Raw genomic sequence first — 25,001 nt, 5'->3', positions numbered from 1 at the left:
AGCAACAGATCAGGAGGCCCTATACCCGCTCACTGGGGAGAGTCCAAAAGTGCGCCCTTCACCTGGAGTACCCTGGACCGTGCCTGCAGCATCACCAGTAAAGGTACTAAAGCTTACCCCCGTGTGAGTATCCGTCTTTCCTCCGGGACCGTCCTGCCGTCTCTCCCCTGCACCTCCATCCATTGCACCCCACGCTGCCCTGGAGCTAGCTGTACCTGTGGAGAACCACACCATCCCTGCTGTCGTAACACCAGCTCCAGAGGACTGCTCCGCAGCGGCGGCACCCCTTAGCTGCATTCCACAGGTGATGTCACGAACTGTCCAAATCCCCCATATGTATCCCCCTTTTCACTGACCGCCCTGGGTCACGGACCGGGCCAACCACCGTGATATCCCCCCCCCAGCAACCAGAGACCCGGCTGCCGAGTACCCCACGGACCAGGGGGCGTGTCAGCACTATCCGTCGTTGTTTGATCCAAAGTGGACTTCATGGGAGACGACCAAGGAGAACACCATTGTTGAAAAAAAATCTGAAAAAACATGGAGAATGCTCTGTTATGTTCTGGGGCTGCTTTGCTGCATCTGGCACAGGGTGTCTTGAATCTGTGCATCGTACAATGAAATCTCAAGACTATCAAGGGATTCTAGGGAGAAATGTGCTTCCCAGTGTCAGAAAGCTAGGTCTCAGTCGCAGGTCATGGGTCTTACAACAGGATAATGACCCAAAACACACAGCTAAAAACACCCAAGAATGGCTAAGAGGAAAACATTGGACTATTCTGAAGTGGCCTTCTAGGAGACCTGACCTAAATCCTATTGAGCATCTTTGGAAAGAGCTACAACATGCTGTCTGGAAAAGGCATCCTTCAAACACGAGACAACTGGAGCAGTTTGCTCATGAGGAGTTGGCCAAAATACCTGTCGAGAGGTGCAGAAGTCTCATTGACAGTTACAGGAATCGTTTGATTGCCTCAAAATGTTGTTCAACAAACTATTAAGTTAAGGGTATCATCATTTCTGTCCAGGCCTATTTCATGAGTTTAATTTTTTTTTAAATTCTGTGGAAGCAGGGTTGAAAAAGCAATGTCTGACTTTCGTTTGTTCATTTTCATAGATTTTTAATTTAATATTACTTTTGTCAGATTCAAGTTATTTCTGTGACCATTGTGGGTTTTTCTTTCATTAAACGAGGGGTACCAACAATTTTGACAACGTGTGTATAGGAGTATTTATGTGGGAAAGGGCACTGATAGATAAAGGGGTTCTCCCTTTTCAAAATACTTTATGCCATATGCTGAGTTAGTTTTAAAAAATAAGCTGGACTTTAGTTATCCTCATTGGGTCCAGCACAGGCTCTCCACAACTGTCCCAGTCTCTGTTTTTTGGCTGCAGTGGTGACATTACATTGACAGTGCTGCAGCCCATCACCGAGCTTGGAGGCTAATTTCATGTACAGGGTATGTAATACTTAGTTTTTTTTTCCTAATAACTATCTCACTGTATGGCATAAAGCTTTCTGAAAAGGAACAACCCCTTTAAAAGTAAAAAACATGTTCATATGGCAAAAGTGCAGTACTTTATTACTTAGGTACTGTAGATGTGAAGTTGCCCTATGTTGTATGCATGGACAAAAGACAAAAGAATATTTGATTTGACTGCATTTAGTCCTGTGCTGTCATACAATTATTGAATGAGTATATATAAAGTTTGTTTAATAAAAGTAAAGTGTTTTCCCCGCAATAAAATAATTATTTACTTTTGTAGATCGTATTAAACAGAACAAGTTTGAAAATCCGTTTTATAAAAAAAAGCTCCAGTCTCTAAATATTGCTGGTAAATTGTTATGCTAGCCCCTGGTGTTCATTTGATTCCCGCTAAGAACGTCCAGCTAAAGAATCGAACACTGCTTTGCAGAAGCCTATTCTAGTGCACTATTTCTTATTGGATGGCATGCAAAAGAAGGAATAGCTTCACCACCTGTGGCCAAGAGGCTCCTGGTGGTCTGACTGAGCTACAGGAAATGTGTGACCAGTAGCACGGGACACGTTAGGGGAACTTTCTGAATGTGAATAAAAACAGCATCAGTTGGTACCATAATACATGATTCCAATTGAAAACCTTTTTTTGCTTGATCTAACAGACTAAATTATATTTATCTCTGGGTCAACCCCTTTAATTTCTATTTTATGTAATATGTGTTTTTATGTCTTAGCAGGGGGGGTCAGACTGTGGCTTTAGTAATGGATGGTGCTTATGACATTGTAAAGGGGTGCTCTCAAGTTTGGAAGTTATTAGTTATCCATGGAATAAGGGCCAACTTCCTGATCACTGAGGATTCAACCGTCTGGACCCCCACTGATTCCGAGACATGTGTGAATAGAGTGCTGGTTGATCATGTGTACTACTGCATCTTTCTTTCATAATGGGGCCACCAGAGATAGCACAGTGGGTCTTTGGCACTCCTATAAGAATTATTGAAGCGGCAGTGGGCATGATCGACCCTGGTTCCAATCACATGGGACTCTTCGTAGCCCTGGTTCTCAGGATCAGGATAGGGGATATCTTCCACAGTTATCATAGAATGGTAAAGTTGGAAGGGACCTCCAGGGTCATTGTGTCCAACCCCTTGCTCAATGCAAGATTCACTAAACCATCTCAGACAGATGTCTGTCCAGCCTCTGTTTGAAGACCTCCATTCAAGTAGGACTCACCACCTCCCATGGCAGCCTGTTCCACTCATTGATCACCCTCACTGTCAAAAAGTTTTTTCTGATGTCTAATCTGTATCTTCTCCCATTCAGTTTCAATTTATTGCTTCTAATCTTTCTTTGTGCAAATGAGAATAAAGCTGATCCCTCTACAGTGTGACAGCCTTTGAGATATTTGTAGACAGCTATTAAGTCTCCTCTCAGTCTTCTCTTTTGCAGGCTAAATGAGAAGACTGAGAGTAGACTTAATAGCTGTTGAGAATGCCCCTTTAAGCTTTTAATGTATATATGCTTCTCAGATGCGAATTTGCTGCTGAAAGTTCTGCCTACAAGAGCAGAAAATGTCTAGACATGTGTTTAATTTAACAGAGTTTGCATTTTCTTTGTAATTGTAATAACCTTATTAACTGTGATATACAGTACAGACCAAAAGTTTGGACACACCTTCTCATTTAAAGATTTTTCTGTATTTTCATGACTTTGAAAATTGTACATTCACACTGAAGGCATCAAAACTATTAATTAACACATGTGGAATTATATACTTAACAAATATGTGTGAAACAACTGAAACTATGTCTTATATTCTAGGTTCTTCAAAGTAGCCACCTTTTGCTTTGATGACTGCTTTGCACACTCCTGGCATTCTCTTGATGAGCTTCAAGAGGTAGTCACCGGAAATGGTGTTCCAACAATCTTGAAGGAGTTCCCAGAGATGCTTAGCACTTGTTGGCCCTTTTTCCTTCACTCTGCGGTCCAGCTCACCCCAAACCATCTCGATTGGGTTCAGGTCTGGTGACTGTGGAGGCCAGGTCATCTGGCGTAGCACCCCATCACTCTCCTTCTTGGTCAAATAACCCTTACACAGCCTGGAGGTGTGTTTAGGGTCATTGTCCTGTTGAAAAATAAATGATGGTCCAACTAAACGCAAACCGGATGGAATAGCATGCCGCTGCAAGATGCTGTGGTAGCCATGCTGGTTCAGTATGCCTTCAATTTTGAATAAATCCCCAACAGTGTCACCAGCAAAGCACGGTGGGAACCAGGCATGTAGAGTCCATCCGTTCACCTTTTCTGCGACGCACAAAGACACGGTGGTTGGAACCAAAGATCTCAAATTTGGACTCATCAGACCAAAGCACAGATTTCCACTGGTCTGATGTCCATTCCTTGTGTTCTTTAGCCCAAACAAGTCTCTTCTGCTTGTTGCCTGTCCTTAGCAGTGGTTTCCTAGCAGCTATTTTACCATGAAGGCCGGCTGCACAAAGTCTCCTCTTAACAGTTGTTGTAGAGATGTGTCTGCTGCTAGAACTCTGTGTCACATTGACCTGGTCTCTAATCTGAGCTGCTGTTAACCTGCGATTTCTGAGGCTGGTGACTAGGATAAACTTATCCTCAGAAGCAGAGGTGACTCTTGGTCTTCCTTTCCTGGGGCGATCCTCATGTGAGCCAGTTTCTTTGTAGCGCTTGATGGTTTTTGTAACTGCACTTGGGGACACTTTCAAAGTTTGCCCAATTTTTTGGACTGACTGACCTTCATTTCTTAAAGTAATGATGGCCACTCGTTTTTCTTTACTTGGGTGCTTTTTTCTTGCCATAATACAAATTCTAACAGTCTATTCAGTAGGACTATCAGCTGTGTATCCACCAGACTTCTGCACAACACAACTGATGGTCCCAACCCCATTTATAAGGCAAGAAATCCCACTTATTAAACCTGATAGGGCACACCAGTGAAGTGAAAACCATTTCCGGTGACTACCTCTTGAAGCTCATCAAGAGAATGCCAAGAGTGTGCAAAGCAGTCATCAAAGCAAAAGGTGGCTACTTTGAAGAACCTAGTATATAAGACATATTTTCAGTTGTTTCACACTTTTTTGTTAAGTATATAATTCCACATGTGTTAATTCATAGTTTTGATGCCTTCTGTGTGAATGTACAATTTTCATAGTCATGAAAATACAGAAAAATCTTTAAATGAGAAGGTGTGTCCAAACTTTTGGTCTGTACTGTACATCAAATGAAAATAACAGAAAAAGGTCTTGCTAAAATACAAGTGTTATCTGCACAGAGCCAGTTGGCTGAAAAAAAAGGAGCAGAAGCCTGAGATACTCAGATTTAGCTCTGTTGCAAAAATGTAAATTTGAAGCGGAATCTGTCACAAGCAGAGAAAATTAGATCAAATTCCCAACTTTATGTGATGCCGAAAAAGACAAATAGGGCACGTTTTTTCAAACTGTAAATACTTTTATGCCCAGAAATGACAAAAGTATTCTCGGAGTGATAACTTTATTGGCTAACCAGAAAAAAAAATATATATGCAAGCTTTCAGAGCACAGAGGCTCCTTCTTCAGACGATATTACAAATGAATTGATAAGACAAAAGGCACAACATTTAAGAGATGTTACAGCATGACTTTGTAGTGTACAAAAAATTCATGAAAATAAATAGGATGACTGATACTTGCTGATGCATGGATGAGATGACATTAGTCTTGTTGAGTAAAGGATCCTGAACTGTACAAATTACAAGAATGCACAATAGTAAGTCTTAAATGTACAGTTGTTAAGAAACACCTTTTAGTAAGTAGTTTGTTCTTCTCATACTGTTTGTCTTTCTACAGAATCACCAAAAGGCCCTCAACAGTCTGCAGGCATGAATGGAAATGTGCAATATCCCACTAGCTCTGGTCAGCAAGTGGTCTCTGCTATACCCTCTCCAAATGCCAGTAAGCCTTGGCGTAGTAAATCCATGAATGTTAAACATAGTGCCACTACTACCATGCTGTCTGTAAAGCAGCCTAGCCCTGCAACCTCTCCTACTCCCTCCCCTGATAGACTAAAGCCCCCATTGTCAGAAGGAATCAAAGCTACTTCTTCTGGACAAAAATCAATGCTTGAAAAATTTAAACTAGTCAATACCAGAGCTGGCTTGAGATCCCAATCTTTGCCATCGAATGAGGTCATTATTGAGGATGACTTCTTATCAGAATGTGGAGAAAATGAAGTCAGTTCTGCCTTGAATAGCCCTAAAGTGTCACCAAAATTGACTCCTCCAAAGGCTGGAAGCAAAAATCTCAGCAATAAAAAGGGGTTGCCTCAGCCAAAGGAGAAAGAAGAGAAGGGTAAAGAAAAAAATAAATCAAATGTAGAGAAAACTGTTAAAGAAGAAAAAGAGCCAACATCAGAAGGGTCAAAAAAGAACTCTAAGATTGCAAGCTTGATCCCCAAAGGAAACAAATCTGTTCCAGTCAAAAAGGAGAGTCTGATTCCTCAGTCAAGTGGAATCCCTAAACCTGGGTCCAAAACGCCAGCAACAAAACAAACCACCCCCCCAGGTACTGCCGCCACAAAAGAGCCTGAAAAAAATAGGACTACCAAAGGCAGTCAGACCATGGTAACACAGAAATCTGCAACCTGTGAGAAAGTAGCTACACCCACTGAAGGGAAGGTCTCTGGTTCTTCCAATACCCACCTGGTCACAACAGGCTCATCTGGTGCTGCTGTCCAGTTCACAGGAAATGGGGCTGTGCAGCTTCCCCAGCAACAGTACTCGCATCCTAATACTGCAACTGTGGCACCATTCATTTACAGGTAAAGAAATGTTACAGTTTCTTTAACGAATGTTAATTTATTAAAAAATATAGTTTAAAAAATGTTCTTTTCTGCTACTTATGAATACTCAAGACTAAAGGTAGACAATGATCTATTGATAGTAATCATTGTAGTGGCGAGGGTTTTCTCATATGCTTTAAATAGTAAACAGTGTGCATTATTCTAATTAATGAGTTGACCACTCTTTAGTAGTGCAACAGTGCAAAGTAAATGTGTTCTATATATATTTGACCATGAAAATAATTAGATGTCATGTAAACGTTCTATATGATTTACAAATTTGAACACGTCTGTCTGTCTATCTATCCTAAATTTATATCTATTTAATGTAATAATCAAATCACTTTTCTAATATACGGTACTTTAATTTAAAAAGTCCCTATCGTTCCCTCTATACTCTACGCTTTATTTTTTTTTTTACCTACTTCCAGTTTGATGATGTCTCATTTGAGTATAACAGCATGCCCTGGGGATTCTCAAACAAAATGTCATCGCGGGAAGTGGCTTTGGTCACTGCCGCAGACTCTGTTCCCCCCTGAAACAAAGCGTCATCAGTGATGTACGTTTCAGTGGCTGGGCTAGTCCCAACTCTACTGAGCATGCATCGGTTGTCTATTCCAAAGTATTCTCAGTAAGAGCTCCTTTGTCACTGTGCAATATTCTTTTCAATGCAGTGACAGTGCACTTCCCTGCTGGCTCTGATGAGATATAATTAACCAGCCACAGAGGGCACTGGCAATCAGTGCAAATTTTAAGGAGAGACTTTGGTGAGCAGAGAGAACAGACACTAGCCCTGCCTCCTAAAATAACGTCTGTTTCGTGGGCAGGAATAGTTATTGATTTTCCTGCTCGCCGGGTCTTCTCCTTTCAATTTGCACTGACGGATAGTGCGCTCTCTTACCGGCTCGTCATTTCTCATCAGAACTGTCGAGGGAGCGCACTGTCAATGTGCATTGAAAAGAATATTGCACAGCAGGCACTGAGGATTCTCAAACGTCATAAAACCACAAGTAGGTAAAAAAAATATACCAGTTAGAGAGAGTGAAGCGGGAACAATAGGGACTTTTTCATTAAACTATACTAGAAAATTGAATTGATTATTACATTAAATACATAAACGTTTAGGATTAAATCAATGTCAGTTTTGGACCACCCCTAAAAGTGTTCTACACAATTTCCCTCTTTTGCCCACTACATGACTCTGCACCTAATGTCAGTTATACCCTGCTCCATTTTAACATATTTCTCCTACATTTGGACAAGAAAGCAGGAAGAATTATCTGGAAGGGATAAAAGAGCTCTCAGTGCTACCATTATCATCTACATGATTGTGTTGGGCTGAGCAGGCGTGAAGGTGTGCAATTTGCTCAGCTGCTTCTGCTATCTACTATGCTCAGGGTTGTAACTGTAGAGGGGCAGGGATTGCAATTACACCCAGGTCCTGGAGAAGATACTGTAAATGTTATTACAGACCCATGATAGTTGGAAGGCCTGTTGGAGATATTGCATTAGGGACAACGAGCTTCAACTTCAATATTACCATAATTAGTTCTTCAAAAGTTGCCAAAGAGTAGTGAATCATTTAAGATAAAGAAATGAGCATTACTTACCCATTGAATCCTAAAGCGCTGACATTTAGGTGGTCCCAACCAGTCTGTTAGTGATGATGTGCCATGGATCACCCATTGGTTCACTGCAGTCAATCATGCAAATTTCACAGCTGATGCCAGTCATAGACTTACACTTTATTGATGGATGGAATGTCAACATTGCAGTACTGTCTGGGGACAGCAGGGGGGGTGGTATCCCTGGTGCAGCTGGGGAGTCAGGCCATACAGATGTAGCAAGTACCAAGTGAATGTTTGGAATGCTGCATCTATTGATATTATGCACTGAATGTTCATCCGCTGATTTACGCTATAAGCGTAATACATGAAGTCCCCGATTCATCAAGACCAACAATCTTCATGCTTGGCTTAATTTGGGGGGTGTGTGGGCGTGTTGGAGTCGGACGCTCTTGATACAATGGGTACTGAAAGTATTCAGACCCTTTTAAATTTTTCACTCTTTGTTTCATTGCAGCCATTTGGTAAATTCTAAAAAGTTCATTTTTTTTCACACTCTGCACCCCATCTTGACTGAAAAAAAACAGAAATGTAGACATTTTTGCAAATTTATTAAAAAAGAAAAACTGAAATATCACATGGTCATAAGTATTAAGACCCTTTGCTCAGTATTGAGTAGAAGCACCCTTTTGAGCTAGTACAGCCATGAGTTTTCTTGGGAATGATGCAACAAGTTTTTCACACCTGGATTTGGGGATCCTCTGCCATTCTTCCTTGCAGATCCTCTCCAGTTCCGGCAGGTTGGATGGTGAACGTTGGTGGACAGCCATTTTCACGTCTCTCCAGAGATGCTCAATTGGGTTTAGGTCAGGGCTCTGGCTGGGCCAGTCAAGAATGGTCACAGTTGTTCTGAAGCTACTCCTTTGTTATTTTATCTGTGTGCTTAGGGTCATTGTCTTGTTGGAAGGTGAACCTTCAGCCAAGTCTGAGGTCCAGAGCACTCTGGAAGAGGGTTTCATCCAGGATATCTCTGTACTTGGCCGCATTCATGTTTCCTTCAATTGCAACCAGTCATCCTGTCCCTGCAGCTGAAAAACACCCCCATAGCATGATGCTGCCACCACCATGTTTCACTGTTGGGATTGTATTGGGCAGGTGATGAGCAGTGCCTGGTTTTCTCCACACATACCGCTTAGCATTATCACCAAAAAGTTCTATCTTCATCTCATCAGACCAGAGAATATTATTTTTCATAGTCTTTGAGTCCTTCATGTGTTTTTGAGCAAACTCTATGCAGGCTTTCATATGTCTTGCACTGAGGAGAGGCTTCCGTCTGGCCACTCTGCCATAAAGGCCCGACTGGTGAAGGGCTGCAGTGGTAGTTGACTTTGTGGAACTTTCTCCCATCTCCCTACTGCATCTCTGGAGCTCAGCCACAGTGATCTTGGGGTTCTTCTTTACCTCTCTCACCAAGGCTCTTCTCCCACCATTGCTCAGTTTGGCTGGACGGCCAGGTCTAGGAATACTTCTGATGGTCCCAAACTTCTTCCATTTAAGGATTATGGAGGCCACTGTGCTCTTAGGAACCTTGAGTAATGCAGAAATTCTTTTGTAACCTTGGCCAGATCTGTGCCTTGCCGCAATTGTCTCTAAGCTCCTTGGGCAGTTCCCTTGAGCTCATGATTCTCATTTGGTCTGACATGCACTGTGAGCTGTGAGGTCTTATATAGATAGGTGTGTGCCTTTCCAAATCAAGTCCTATAGATAGGTGTGTGCCTTTCCAAATCAAGTTCTATCAGTTTAATTAAGCACAGCTGGACTCCAATGAAGGAGTAGAACCATTTCAAGGAGGATCACAAGGAAATGGACAGCATGTGACTTAAATATGAGTGTCTGAGCAAAGGGTCTGAATACTTATGACCATGTGATATTTCAGTTTTTCTTTTTTAATAAATTTGCAAAAATGTCTACATTTCTGTTTTTTTTCAGTCAAGATGGGGTGCAGAGTGTACTTTAATGAGAAAAAAAAATGAACTTTTTAGAATTTACCAAATGGCTGCAATGAAACAAAGAGTGAAAATTTTAAAGGAGTCTGAATACTTTCCATATCCACTGTACATTAAGAGGCGTGTACTTCTTAATGAATCAGGAGTATCTGACAACTGGCGAGCACCTCCATTTACCTCACCACAAATCTTACTCCAGTCACTGGCTGGAGTGCATCATTCCAGATATAGTAGGTTTAGACGATATAAACAATTGTGTAACAATGTACTTACAAATTTGTTCGCAGACAATAAGATGCTTCCAAACTAATGTTAAGTTTTATGTGTGATTTACATTAACCCCTACCCGACATATGAAAATCTGATATGTCATACGTTAGGTGCCCATGTATGGAACGGGCTTAGGAACTAAGCCCTCATTGTACACGTTAGGTGCCAGCCGTGATACACAGCTGACTTCTTCCGGTAATAGCAGTATCCGGAGCACTTTGATTGCTGCTGTTTAAGAATTCAAATGCTACTATCTATCATTGACAGATGCATTTAAATTTAAATAGCATGATCACAGTTGCGCACATACACCAATTCCCAGTGCCCAACCTTCCCCGTGATGCAACCATGAGGGGGTGATGCATTGCTATGGCATCAGGGGGCCTACTGAAAGCCACCATGGCTGCCATTTTTGGCCTCCTGTGAAGCTTGTGTGTCGGCTTCATTGGATATTTTCATATACTGCAAACAGTAGTGTTAGATAGGGGACTGAAAATAAAGTAAAAAATAAAAGTGTTTTTCCTGTAGAGCACAGCTTCAGGAACATGGTCGCGGCCATCGGAAGCCGCTCACTCTGCTCTGCAAACTCCGCTCACAGCAATACACCTGGCCAGGCCCGGCCCCCAGCCAGATACCGGCCCGCCTCACCTCTTTTTCTGCCGTCGCCCTGCGATCCCACTCCATCAGCACCCCAGGCCAGGCACCAGCACCCCAGGCCCCCGCACCAGCACCCCAGGCCCCCAGGCCAGGCCCCCAGCACCCCAGGCCAGGCACCAGCACCAGCACCCCAGGCCAGGCACCAGCACCCCAGGCCACCGCACCAGCACCCCAGTCCCCCAGCACCCCAGGCCAGGCACCAGCACCCCAGGCCAGGCACCAGCACCCCAGGCCAGGCACCAGGCCCCCAGCACCCCAGGCCAGACACCAGCACCCCAGGCCCCCGCACCAGAACCCCAGGCCCCCAGCACCCCAGCACCAGGGCACCAGGCCCCCAGCCACCAGGTACCAGCATGCCTCCACTTCCGCCGGCTTCCTGAAGGGCCCTGCCTCCTGTGACCCCAGCTCCACCGCCCCCCCAGGTAAGATACCTATTCAGACTATAAGACGGACCCCCATCTTATAAAAAATATTTTTTTCTTATTTTCCACCCTAAAATTTGGGGTGCGTCTTATAGTCCGAAAAATACGGTATATAAAAGTTCAAATCTCCCCCCTTTTGTCCCTTTCAAAATAAAATAATAATAATAATAATAATAATAATAAAAAATACACATATTTGGTATCGTCGTGTTCAGAATTGCCTGATCTATCAATATATGAAAATAATTAATATAAAATTAATCCGATCTGTAAACGGCGTAACGAGAAATAAAATCAAAATGCCTGAATTACGTTTTTTGGTTGCTGCAAAATTGCAATAAGATGCAATGACAGGTGATCAAAACATTGTATCTACACCAAAATGCTATCAATAAAAACTTCAGCTTGGCGCACAAAAAATAAGCCATTACTCGGCCCCAGATCACGAAAAATGGAGACTCTACGGGTCTTTGAAAATAAAGCCATTTTTTTTATTTTTTTTTTACAAACTGTGGATTTTTTTTCTCCACTTAAATAAAAAAGAACCTATACATGTTTGGTGTCTACGGACTCGTAGTGACCTGGATAATAATAATGGCAGGTCAGTTTTAGCATTTATCGAACATGGTAAAAAGAAAAACAATTGTGGAATTGCATCTTTTTGCAATTTCACCACACTGAATTTTTTTCCCGTTTTCCAGTACGTTATACGGTAAAATCAATGATGCCAAAAACAAGACCTAACATGGCCATATTGACTGGAAAATAAAAAAGTGATGGCTCTTGGAAGAAGGGGAGCAAAAAACGAAAGCACAAAAACAGAAAATCCTCCGGTCATGAAGGGGCTAGAAATAAGGGAATAAGGGGTGGACAAACCTTTTAAGACCACTTTTGCATAGCCGTGATATTCCTGAATTTTATCATCTGTATTAGGTCCACACCCCCTGGACCTTAGATCATTACTGAGTGGTCATCAAAGTTTGATTCAAAAGCGCCGTGGGCCATCTGGGTCTTATGGACATACTATAGACTCTAAAATACTGTTGTATTATGGTGGTGTGAAAAATGTAGAAAGTGCGTGTTTTTTTTTCTCTATACAAACATATACATAGCTGATCTATACTGTAATTTGTCTTATTTCTTGACTCATAGATGGATTTAAGTGAAAGTGCACAGGGAAACAGATCATATAGTGGCATGTTATTAATTCCATGAAATGAAGTTTTTCTATTAAAAGGGTTACTACATAAGGGCTCAGCTCTTTTGAGCTTCCTCCGAGAGGCAATATTCTTTGATAGTAAATACAGTAGTTGTCTGCATGAGCTGATTACAAACTTCATAGGAGACCTAACCTTCAAGTAATCAACTTCAAGTGGTTTGGTGCATTATTGAGATAACAGTACAATCTCCAGAGGGCTGTATCTCTTCTAGCAACATTACTTCCCTTTTGAATAATTTATGAAAATATTGTCACATATTAGTGCTCTTGTTTAATGTCACGCGGCCACCAGTCGCTGGGTATAATACGTGTAGTGAGAAGACACGTATTTTTTTAATTTCACAAATTAATTATCGCGAATAATGATTCTTAAAATTTCAAAAGAATGATCTTATAGATAAAGATGAGTAATCTTCTTCATTGCAGAACTCTCTCAGAAAATGAGACCACGTCCTTACCATCGACTGATTCCTGCACAAGCCCAACTAAAAGTGAGTCATTATATAGTAAGACAGCCAAACAGTGCCTGGAGGAAATTTCTGGTAAGCATTTCAGCCAACTACTGAGTATAAAAGTCATAATAACACTCAAGATTTATGTGCTATACTTTATATTGCAATTGATTTAACTCATCAAAATTGCCAATTGTTAATCTTACTTGGTGTCAGACTAAGGGTCTTCCGGGTCATTAAAGAAAGTATTATGCACACAGAACACATGCATGTGCACTTTTAACTGCATCCTAAATTAAAGAAGCTTGCTGCTCTTTATTACAAGTTACCAATGGGAAACTATCCTGATGGAAGCATAAAAGAAGCATATTCACCTCCAGAATCTATGATATGCGTCATTGCTGCTGCTCCATCAGTCTTCTCTTGAGCGGAAATGATAACTATCTGACCATCAGTTAGTTGATCCTGCAGCTAATTAGTGTCCTCAGCATTTGTGGTCATGATTTCATGACTTCCGGTTAGGGAAAGACCACCGGGTGGCAGTGCTGTAGATGAGGATTGAATCTGAAGTTTGTATGTCTTCTTTTATCAGAATTAGAGATGAGCAGTGTTCGACTACAACTGTTCGCCAATCTCAAATTCGAGCTGTTTTGGGCGGTGTTCGAGTTGTTCGACGAACCCGAACGATTTGCAAAAAATTCGGCTGTTCGAGGTTATGTTCGATAACTGTTCGTGCACCAAAAGCGTGTCCTGCATGTCTGGTGCTATTTAGAGCACCAATCATGCAGGGATTGTCTGCCACTCACTGTAATGCCACAGCCATGGTGGTTGTGGCATTACAGTGATTGCCCAAATCGATGGGAACTGTGCTCACAGTGAAACACGAAAAGCCGGCAATTCAGCAGCGGCATACACCGGTACCCGACAATTTAGAACCGAAAGAATAGAGCTTCACACATAGATTAGATAGATATAAACATGTCAGCCACATATATACGAAGTACAGTGAAAGTGCTGCTTACTGTACTTGTCATTTAGCGTAAAGGATTTATCAAAAAAAATAATAGTGTTTTCATGCACCGTCTCTTTAAAAAAGCCGGCCGGCAATTCAGCAGCGGTACCCGACAATTTAGAATAGAAGGAATAGAGAATCACACATAGATTAGATAGATAGAAACATGTCAGTCACATATATATGAAGTACAGTGACAGTGTTGATTACTGTACTTGTCATTTAGTGTAAAGGATTTATCAAAAAAAATAATAGTGTTTTCATGCACCGTCTCTTTAAAAAAGCCGGCCGGCAATTCAGCATCTGTACCCAACAATTTAGAATAGAAGGAATAGAGAATCACACATAGATTAGATAGATAGAAACATGTCAGTCACATATATATGAAGTACAGTGACAGTGTTGCTTACTGTACTTGTCATTTAGTGTAAAGGATTTATTAAAAAAAATAATAGTGTTTTCATGCACCGTCTCTTTAAGAAAGCCGGCCGGCAATTCAGCATCTGTACCCGACAATTTATAACAGACAGAATAGAGCTTCACACATAGATTAGATAGATAGAAACATGTCAGTCACATATATATGAAGTACAGTGATAGTGTTGGTTACTGTACTTGTCATTTAGTATTAAAATAAAGGATTTATTATTAAAAAAATTGGCGTGGGGTTCCCCTTAATTTTAGGCTCTAGCGGAGGTTAAGCAGACAGCTGGGGCAGATGTTTGAAGCCTGGGAAGGGGGTAATACCCACAGAGCTTCCCAGGCTACTAATATCAGCCCCCAGCTGAATACATAGCCTTTACTAGCTATTAAAATGGGGGACCCCCCAAAAAAAATGACGTGGGGTCCCCCCTAATTTAATAGCTAGCAAAGGCTAGGCAGACAGCTGGGGGCTGATATTAATAGCCCAGGAAGGGAGCCATGAATATTGGCCCCCTCCCAGGCTAGAAACACCAGCCGTCAGCCGCCCCAGAAATGGCGCATTCATAGGATGCGCCAATTCTGGCACTTAGCCTCGCTCTTCCACGCTGCCCTGGTGCGGTGGCAGGGGGTAATAGGGCTGGGGTTGATGTCAGCTTATAATGCCAGCTGACATCAAGCCCAGGTTAGTAATGGAGAGGCGTCTATAAGACACCCCCATTACTAACCCCATAGTCAAAGTTAAAAAAAACACAAACACCCAGAGTAAAGTCCTTTAATTGAAATAAAGACACAATTCTTTATTGTTCTAAATTAAACCATACTTACCGTCACGCCCATTCCAGCTGAAGCCAACGATCTCCTGTAATAAAAATAAAATAATAAAGCAAGCTCATCCTTACCTTTCCATGGTTCCCACGACAGCTTCAGCTCTGCTACATCGAGATGACAGGCTGGACCGCAGCAGAACGCCGCCATCCAGCCTGTCATCCCGCAGACACTGAGAAGAGCAGGCTTGCTTGCGCTCCACATTGTCTCTCTGTGACGGCATAAAGATGAGCCGAGGTCATGTCCAATGAACTCGGCTCACCTCATGCACGTCACTTACAGCGTGGGAGAATTCTCACGCTGAAGCGCTGAGTGCAGGAGAATTTTCCCACGCTGTCAGTGAGGTGCATGAGGTGAGCTGAGTTCATTGGACATGAGCTCACCTCATGCACGTCACTGACAGCGTGGGAGAATTCTCCTGCACTCAGCACTTCAGCGTGAGAATTTTCCCACGCTGTCAGTGACGTGCATGAGGTGAGCCGAGTTCATTGGACATGACCTCGGCTCATCTGGATGCCGTCACAGCGAGACACTGAGGAGCGCAAGCATGCCTGCTCTTCTCAGTGTCTGCGGCATGACAGGCTGGATGGCAGCGTTCTGCTGCGGTCCAGCCTGTCATCTCGATGTAGCAGAGCTGAAGCTGTCGTGGGAACCATGGAAAGGTAAGGATGAGGTTGGTTTATTATTTTTCTTTTATTGCAGGAGATCGTTGGCTTCAGCTGGAATGGGCGTGATGGTAAGTATAGTTTAATTTAGAACAATAAAGAATTGTGTGTTTATTTCAATTAAAGGACTTTATTCTGGGTGTTGTGTTTTTTTTAAATACTTTACTAGAAATTCATGACGGTCATGTCTAATACTGGCGTGACCCCATGAATTTTGGGCTTGGGGCCAGCTGATAATACCAAGCTGGCCCTAACCCCTTTATTACCCAGTGAGCCACCGCACCAGGGCCCTGGATGAGTTGGGTACAGCGCCAGAAGATGGCGCTTCTATGAACGCGCCATTTTCCGGGGTGGCTGCGGACTGCAATTTGCAGCGGGGGGGGGGCCCAGAAAGCTTGGGCCTCCCTGCGCTGCAGATTCCAGCCCCCAGCTGCCTAGTTGTACCTGGCTGGACACAAAAATAGGGCGAAGCCCCACGTATTTTTTTTTTAATTATTTCATGAAATTCATGAAATAATTAAGAAAAAAAGGCCTTCCCTATATTGTTGTGTCCGGCCAAGTACAAATAGTCAGCTGGTGGTTGGGGGCAGCCCGTTCCTGCCTGCTGTACCTGGCTGGACACAAATATAGTGCGAAGCCCCACTTCAATTTTTTTTAATTATTTCAGGAAATTCATGAAATAATTTAAAAAAAATTGACGTGGGGCTTCGCACTATATTTGTGTCCAGTCAGGTGCAGCAGGCAGGAACGGGCTGCCCCCAACCACCAGCTGCCTATTTGTACCTGGCCGGACACAACAATATAGGGAAGCCCTTTTTTTCTTAATTATTTCATGAAATAATTTAAAGAAAATTGACGTGGGGCTTCGCCCTGTTTTTGTGTCCAGCCAGGTACAACTATGCAGCTGGGGGCTGGAATCCGCAGCGCAGGGAGGCCCAAGCTTTCTGGGCCACCCCCGCTGCAAATTGCAGTCCGCAGCCACCCCGGAAAATGGCGCGTTCATAGAAGCGCCATCTTCTGGCGCTGTACCCAACTCATCCAGGGCCCTGATGCGGTGGCTCACTGGGTAATAAAGGGGTTAGGGCCAGCTTGGCATTATCAGCTGGCCCTAAGCCCAAAATTCATGGGGTCACGCCGATATTAGACATGACCACCATGAATTTCTAGTAAAGTATTTAAAAAAAACACAACACCCAGAAAAAAGTCCTTTAATTGAAATAAACACACAATTCTTTATTGTTCTAAATTAAACCATACTTACCGTCACGCCCATTCCAGCTGAAGCCAACGATCTCCTGAAATAAAAGAAAAATAATAAAGCAACATCATCCTTACCTTTCCATGGTTCCCATGACAGCTTCAGCTCTGCTACATCGAGATGACAGGCTGGACCGCAGCAGAACGCTGCCATCCAGCTTGTCATCCCGCAGACACTGAGAAGCGCAGGCTTGCTTGCGCTCCACAGTGTCTCTCTGTGAGGGCATCCAGATGAGCCGAGTTAATGTCCAATGAACTCGGCTAACCTCATGCACGTCACTGACAGCGTGGGAAAATTCTCCTGCACTCAGCGCTTCAGCGTGGGAGAATTCTCACACTGAAGCGCTGAGTGCAGGAGAATTCTCCCACGCTGTCAGTGACGTGCAGGAGGTGAGCTGAGTTCATTGGACATGAGCTCACCTTATGCACGTCACTGACAGCGTGGGAAAATTCTCCTGCACTCAGCGCTTCAGCGTGGGAGAATTCTCACGCTGAAGCGCTGAGTGCAGGAGAATTCTCCCACGCTGTCAGTGACGTGCAGGAGGTGAGCTGAGTTCATTGGACATGAGCTCACCTTATGCACGTCACTGACAGCGTGCGAGAATTCTCCTGCACTCAGCGCTTCAGCGTGAGAATTTTCCCACGCTGTCAGTGACGTGCATGAGGTGCGCCGAGTTCATTGGACATGAACTCGTCTCATCTTTATGCCGTCACAGCCAGACACTGCAGAGCGCAAGCAAGCCTGCGCTTCTCAGTGTCTGCGGGATGACAGGCTGGATGGCAGCGTTCTGCTGCGGTCCAGCCTGTCATCTCGATGTAGCAGAGCTGAAGCTGTCGTGGGAACCATGGAAAGGTAAGGATGATGTTGCTTTATTATTTTTCTTTTATTGCAGGAGATCGTTGGCTTCAGCTGGAATGGGCGTGATGGTAAGTATGGTTTAATTTAGAACAATAAAGGATTGTGTCTTTATTTCAATTAAAGGACTTTATTCTGGGTGTTTGTGTTTTCTTTTAACTTTGACTATGGGGTTAGTAATGGGGGTGTCTTATAGACGCCTCTCCATTACTAACCTGGGCTTGATGTCAGCTGGCATTATAAGCTGACATCAACCCCAGCCCTATTACCCCCTGCCACCGCTACAGGGCAGCGTGGAAGAGCGAGGCTAAGTGCCAGAATTGGCGCATCCTATGAGTGCGCCATTTCTGGGGGGGCTGACGGCTGGTGTTTCTAGCCTGGGAGGGGGCCAATATTTATGGCTCCCTTCCTGGGCTATTAATATCAGCCCCCAGCTGTCTGCCTAGCCTTTGCTAGCTATTAAATTAGGGGGGAAACCACGTCATTTTTTTGGGGGGGTCCCCCATTTTAATAGCTAGTAAAGGCTATGTATTCAGCTGGGGGCTCATATTAGTAGCCTGAGAAGCTCCGTGGGTATTACCCCCTTCCCAGGCTTCAAACATCTGCCCCAGCTGTCTGCTTAACCTCCGCTAGAGACTAAAATTAAGGGGAACCCCACGCCAATTTTTTTTAATAATAAATCCTTTATTTTAATACTAAATGACAAGTACAGTAACCAACACTATCACTGTACTTCATATATATGTGACTGACATGTTTCTATCTATCTAATCTATGTGTGAAGCTCTATTCTGTCTGTTATAAATTGTCGGGTACAGATGCTGAATTGCCGGCCGGCTTTTTTAAAGAGACGGTGCATGAAAACACTATTATTTTTTTTAATAAATCCTTTACACTAAATGACAAGTACAGTAAGCAACATTGTCACTGTACTTCATATATATGTGACTGACATGTTTCTATCTATCTAATCTATGTGTGAAGCTCTATTCTGTCTGTTATAAATTGTCGGGTACAGATGCTGAATTGCCGGCCGGCTTTTTTAAAGAGACGGTGCATGAAAACACTATTATTTTTTTTAATAAATCCTTTACACTAAATGACAAGTACAGTAAGCAACATTGTCACTGTACTTCATATATATGTGACTGACATGTTTCTATCTATCTAATCTATGTGTGAAGCTCTATTCTGTCTGTTATAAATTGTCGGGTACAGATGCTGAATTGCCGGCCGGCTTTTTTAAAGAGAAAGTGCATGAAAACACTATTATATTTTTTAATAAATCCTTTACACTAAATGACAAGTACAGTAAGCAACACTGTCACTGTACTTCATATATATGTGACTGACATGTTTCTATCTATCTAATCTATGTGTGAGGCTCTATTCCTTCTTGTCTAAATTGTCGGGTACCGGTGTATGCCGCTGCTGAATTGCCGGCCGGCTTTTTTAAAGAAAGCGTCTTCTGAGCAGTTTATCAGCTTTTGGACACCTTTGAAGGTGTTTTCTATGTGTTTCTATGTGTTTTTGTTTGCCTGCCATTGGTTTTAACGGTGTTCGACGGTGTTCTAAGGTGTTCGACGAACAGTTCGACGAACAGTTCCTCGAACATCCCGGTGTTCGACGAACCGAACCGAACCCGAACACTACGGGGGTGGCTCAACACTAATCAGAATAGCTTACCATAGGTAACTTTTAAAGGGAATCTGTCGGCCGTTTTTGCTATGTAATCTGAGGACAGCATGAGTTAAGTGTTAAAACACAGATTTCAACGATGTGTGGCATGTCAGGCTGTGTGCTGCTGTTTACTTACAATTCATGTTTTATCACCTAGTGATTATCATTGTCTGGAATACAACAGCTACAGCAAGGCATGTGTGCTAGTCCGCCTCCGCCTTCTCCTCTGATAAGCAGCTCACTGTCAATAGAGAATGTATACTGAGAGCTGTGGGTGTGGGCGGGGTTAGCTTTCTCAGCTCTGCTGCAGCCAGTAAACTAAGTGATACATCGTTGGATTCAGGGTTTCTTTGCCTACATCGTGCTGCTCTCAGATATGGTAGCAACAACTTGTTAACAGATTCTCTTTAATAAACAGTGGAAAACCCATTTCAGCTGTTATTGTCATGCTCATATCATCAATACATTCTGATCATCAGTTTATGAGTGAATATACTATAAGATTTGTCTCTTGTAAAAAGTAATGACTTCAAAACAACTGCCTATGGGGTTGTATTCCGTTGGTGCCCATTACTGCACCAGAATATGGGATCAACAGAGGATCCTAAAGTACTGAGGAAGCTCAGTCCGACCATAGTGTGCTATTAGCATCTAAAGTAAGAGGAATCTCATCTTTTCCAGTTATTGAAAAACTTTGCATTGGTAGTTTCATATATAAAAGGATAAATATGACACCTTTTCTAACTTCGTAATAGCCATTTGGAATTTTCTTGCATCCCAAATCAAATTGTTTGGGTTCATTTACGATACCTGGCTGGGCTGTTTCTATTTCTTCCATCTGCGTTTTTAGGCTACCTTTAGCTCACCTACCTCCTGGTTTATAATTCAACTATGCAACATATATTGAGACTATGATTTATCTGTGATCATTACCAGGAGGAGGAGGATGAAAATTGGCTGCAACTTTTTTTCTCATTACGGTACTTACCAATGACTTTCACCTACAACGGCTTTTTTTTTTGTACCAGAATCATATTGAAGAGATTGTTGTGTGCTCAGTCACTTGAATAGTTTGTTGGAGAAAATTGAAGAAAATCAGTGTTTGATTCACAATTCATCATAACTCTTAAGCCTAATTTGTAGTTGACTTCTTTGGGCAGTTTCTTGTTCTGGATATTAAGACCTATTCATTAATAACAAAGGTGGTTTGTTTAGAATAATTTTTCAACTATGATTTAGCTTCATGTATTTCTAACCTTATTATAGGTATTAGTGTGCCAAAATACTAATCAGGCTTTCATGTCTGAATCAAGAACATGTGCTTTCTTAAAATCTCAGCAAAATAGAAACAGATGGTGGGAAATGCAGTTTTTGAAATATAGCCCATTATCTAAAAATTAAGTTTGAGTGTGAGCCGAACACTGCGGGGCTAGGAATTGTACTTATAATATTGGCAGTAAAAAAATGAACGTTTAGTACATAAATAACACAATATCTGGGAAATATCTGCATGATAATCGTGCCCTATTTCCTCTCCTAAGTACTTTATGTAATATTACATATCTTGAGGCCCGGAAAGGCCTGAAACTGTCTTAATTTTCTTGGGACAATCCAAGTTTACACAATCTTCATGGAACAAGGGTTATGAAAAGCACTTGGTGAGGTGGACACGTAAGCAGATATTGGCATATTGTCTAGGCTTTCCCAAAATATTCAGAAACCTGGTGTGATAAAGTCATCCCACATTTTAACATCCAATTAGTGATTTCTATACTGTATATTGCACATGAGTCTGTACCCTCTACTATGACATTTTATTTTATATTACTCTGTGTGTTTATAAACTCAAAATGCACCTTGTTGGCTACTAATTTTTTTGTAGTTCATTTCAAGGGATACATTACATTATATACAATATGATAAACATAAAATGTAACTTCTCAGGTTCATCTGCTGGAACTTGAAATTTTACCAGGAGTAACAGTCCTAGTTTATGGTGCCTTTTTAGCTGCAAAAATACTGCAACCAGATATTGGCAGTAAAGCTACATTCACCTATCGATGTGATACTGCCGAGTGCAGTCTGATTTTTTCCTCGGACAGCACTCAGACCCATGGAGTAGAATAGATGAATTCACACATTTGTTCAAATCACGGAAACTAGAGTGAGATCCGTGAGACTCTGAGCATGTCCTAAGAATGTGACCTTCCAAAGGTTTTTTTATTGGCTTGGAAGCAAGCACATGTCATCAATGCAAAAAAATGGAAGAACAAAAAAATAGAAGCAACTAGGATGACACCGTGTGAAAGAATTGGTCTGTTTCTCTCAGGTATCACTTACACTGATGTGACTGTAGCCTAAGTCAGTAGCACTGTACGAAACAAAATTGCAGTGTCTCTGTTTCGTGGCATTTTTCACACTTTTGGAATTTTTTGGGTCCATTGCATTGTAGGTGGTCAAATCGGTAAAAAAATGCATTGAGTATAAAATAAAACACCAGTAAAAAAAAAAAGATTGTAAAAGCTCATGAAATTCAAGATGTTTTTACATGCAGAAAAAAAGATAAAAGAAAAACTGGATAGAAGCTGAAGATATATTGTAATTATTGGCCTTCTCAGCTTAGTAAGACCATCACATAAGAGTTCAGTTTGGGATTGTCTCTTTAATGGATTGTACAGCCAATCCACAACTATGTCTTCTGACTGTGCCATGAACATAGCTACTGAGCTTAGCTAAGCATGTTTTTTCAGCGCTGAATAAGTAATACTCTGCTGCCAGACTCCTTTGGAGATAGTTTATTTCATGTGATAACAACGGATCAGGCATGTTGAAAGTCAATATGTTCAGTACTTCATTTGCACTTCCTTCTGTTTGTCGCCCAATCTTAGCCATTTTGGTACAGCCAGCTCACTTTTCTTTTATTTATTATACTCGCCTTACAAATGGGGGATGCTAACTAAGCAAACTGGTTATAAATATGCCAAAATAAAAGTTGGGTTTCTTCCCAAGTCCCCTGTGAAAATGGATATTTAAAAAGAAAGGACCTGATGTAGCAAATGATGTATGCTCTTTTAGCATCTTGTTTAGTTTCAAAGCAAAAAAACCCCTTATTAACCACTATAACAAATGACACTTTAATAAAGTGGTGGCAGCCAGCATGTCATTGACTGAGTAGGAGTCAAAAGTGTACATAGAATAGAAGCAGATCATGCAGCTGCTATAGAGTTTATGGAGAGCACGGGTCAGCGCAGCATCATGAACCAGCATATGCAAGAGTAACTACCAGAGGGTCATACCACCCCCCTCTTTTGCAAGAAATGGGAAGGTGAAGAGAGTGGGCAATAGGTGCTGGATCATCCTGTCCCATGGTGCTGTGTGGTGACTACATGGGGCCCCCAGTAGTGGCATATATCATTGGACTCCATCCACTCATACTGATGGAGCAATAACCGCTCCCTGATATTTTTATGCTTCAGAGCTCAGTGTTGAATTAGGAGGGAACCAAGGAATCCTGCTGACCCAGAAACCTGTTTACTGTTTAGGAGTATAGAAAAAAGTCTGTTCAAAATATAAAATGTGTGTTTTTTGTAATTGTTATGGTATATTTATCAAGATATATATTTACTGCCTATCTATCTTTAAAGCATCCTTCCCTATGAAGTAGTCAATGGTAACATTGACTTGGGCTTAAAAGGAATCTGTCAGGTGGCTCAACCCTCCTAAGCCATCCACAGTCTATGGGCATGTAGGTCTTAGGAAGCTGAATAAAATGATACATTGATATCTGCGATCAGATGTCTTAATCCACAGATATCCACATTTTTCTTATATGTAAATGAGCTGTTCAGATCTATGGGCTTATTTTACATGAAGTGGGAGTTACCAGTGTGATGTGTGATGGCCGCTCTCTGCTCTCCTGATCTCACTGCAGAGCTGTGTGTGGTTATACCTGACACATCTGCAGGTTCCTCTCAGCTTCCATTTCACAGGCAGACAGGGCTGTAATATTGTTGTAATACAGCAGAGCTGTGAGAGCTGCAGCAAATGTGTTTGTAAGAAGGCAAAGTTCAGTTCTACTGTTCTATATTATTTTCATGTCTCACACTGGATGGCTTAGGAGGATTGATCCTACTGATAAATTATTACCTTTTAGATTTTGGTTATCTATTCTAGAACAATGTATCCGAAACTGGCATGTGTATATGTGTGTATTCAGCTCCAATGCTTAATTGTACTTTAGTGCAAATGTAATCAACTTTTGTGTCATATTATGTACCTCCTATTTGTTGTATGCTTTTAATTACAGATCTTACCTTTCTGGAAAGCCTGCAGTATAGTCAATAAATCCCTGAGGTGTGTTTCTTTGATAACCACTGCAGACATAATGAATCCTGGCTGGGTTTACAGTCTTGTAAAATCCTCAGAACTGCGTTCTGCTTTCTGTGAGCATTTGTGGGTTATATAAAGTAAGCTACCGTATGTATGTCACATTATCAGAGAAAGAGAGCTACGGACGTCTACTGACTATACTGGAGCCTTACCAAAGAGAAAAGGTCTAATTTGTTCTGAATTATGCATGAAACAGGCGGCGAGTTTTCTGCTTTAGTTGGTTGCTGTAGAATATTGTAAAGTTAAATACAGGGTGGGCCACTTATATGGATACACCTAAATTAAATGGGAATGGTTGGTGATATCGACTTCCTGTTTGTGGCTCATCTCGTATCTTCACAGCATAGACAATTAACTTCAGATGACCCCAAAGATAAAAGTCTAAGGGGGTCAGATCGGGAGACCTTGGTGGCCATTCACCTGGCCCACGACGACCAATCCACTTTCCAGGAAACTGTTCATGTAGGAATGCTCGGACCTGACACCCATAATGTGATGGTACACCATCTTGTTGGAAAAACTCAGGGAACGTGCCATCTTCAGTGCATAATCTTTGTACCCTGTATACCACACCATACCATCATGATACGAGATGTGCAGCATCTGAAACAACGAATAATGGAAGCCTGTGCTAGCATTTCTTCTGCAGTGTTGCTATCAGTGTGTCCAGAGTGGGAGAAGAGGGTTGCATTGACAATCCAACACAATGAGCAGCACTTTGAACACATTTTATAAGTGGTCATAAACTTGTAAAAAACTCATGAAAGAATAAACTTATGTTAAAACCAAGCACACCATTGTTTTTCTTATAAAATTCTCAATAAGTTTGATATGTCACATGACCCTCTTCCCATTGGAAAAAATAAAGTTGGATCCAAAATGGCCGACTTTAAAATGGCCACCATGGTCACCACCCATCTGGAAAACTTTTCCCCCTCCCATGTACTAATGTGCCACAAACAGGAAGTTGATATCACCAA

At 42.1% G+C, this 25,001-nt stretch overlaps 1 protein-coding gene across 12 annotated transcripts in view; it reads left to right on the top strand.

Moving 5' to 3' along the window:
- NAV3 (neuron navigator 3) overlaps positions 1–25,001 on the top strand; it is an 837,776-nt gene that overhangs the window by 651,212 nt on the left and 161,563 nt on the right. For 11 of the 12 annotated variants that reach the window (XM_073651894.1, XM_073651888.1, XM_073651887.1 and 8 more), the window contains 2 exons: positions 5,333–6,302; positions 12,889–13,004. In XM_073651894.1, coding sequence (XP_073507995.1) covers positions 5,333–6,302; positions 12,889–13,004 — 1,086 coding nt within the window. The remainder of the gene's footprint in view (positions 1–5,332; positions 6,303–12,888; positions 13,005–25,001) is intronic. The other variant, XM_073651886.1, reaches the window with a different exon arrangement.

Source organism: Phyllobates terribilis, unplaced genomic scaffold (genome assembly GCF_046119375.1).
Source record: "Phyllobates terribilis strain yellow unplaced genomic scaffold, ASM4611937v1 Scaffold_11__3_contigs__length_659146591, whole genome shotgun sequence".
Taxonomy (NCBI): domain Eukaryota; kingdom Metazoa; phylum Chordata; class Amphibia; order Anura; family Dendrobatidae; genus Phyllobates; species Phyllobates terribilis.
Note: the sequence above shows the minus strand (reverse complement) of the source record. Positions and strands in the feature narration are given on the sequence as shown.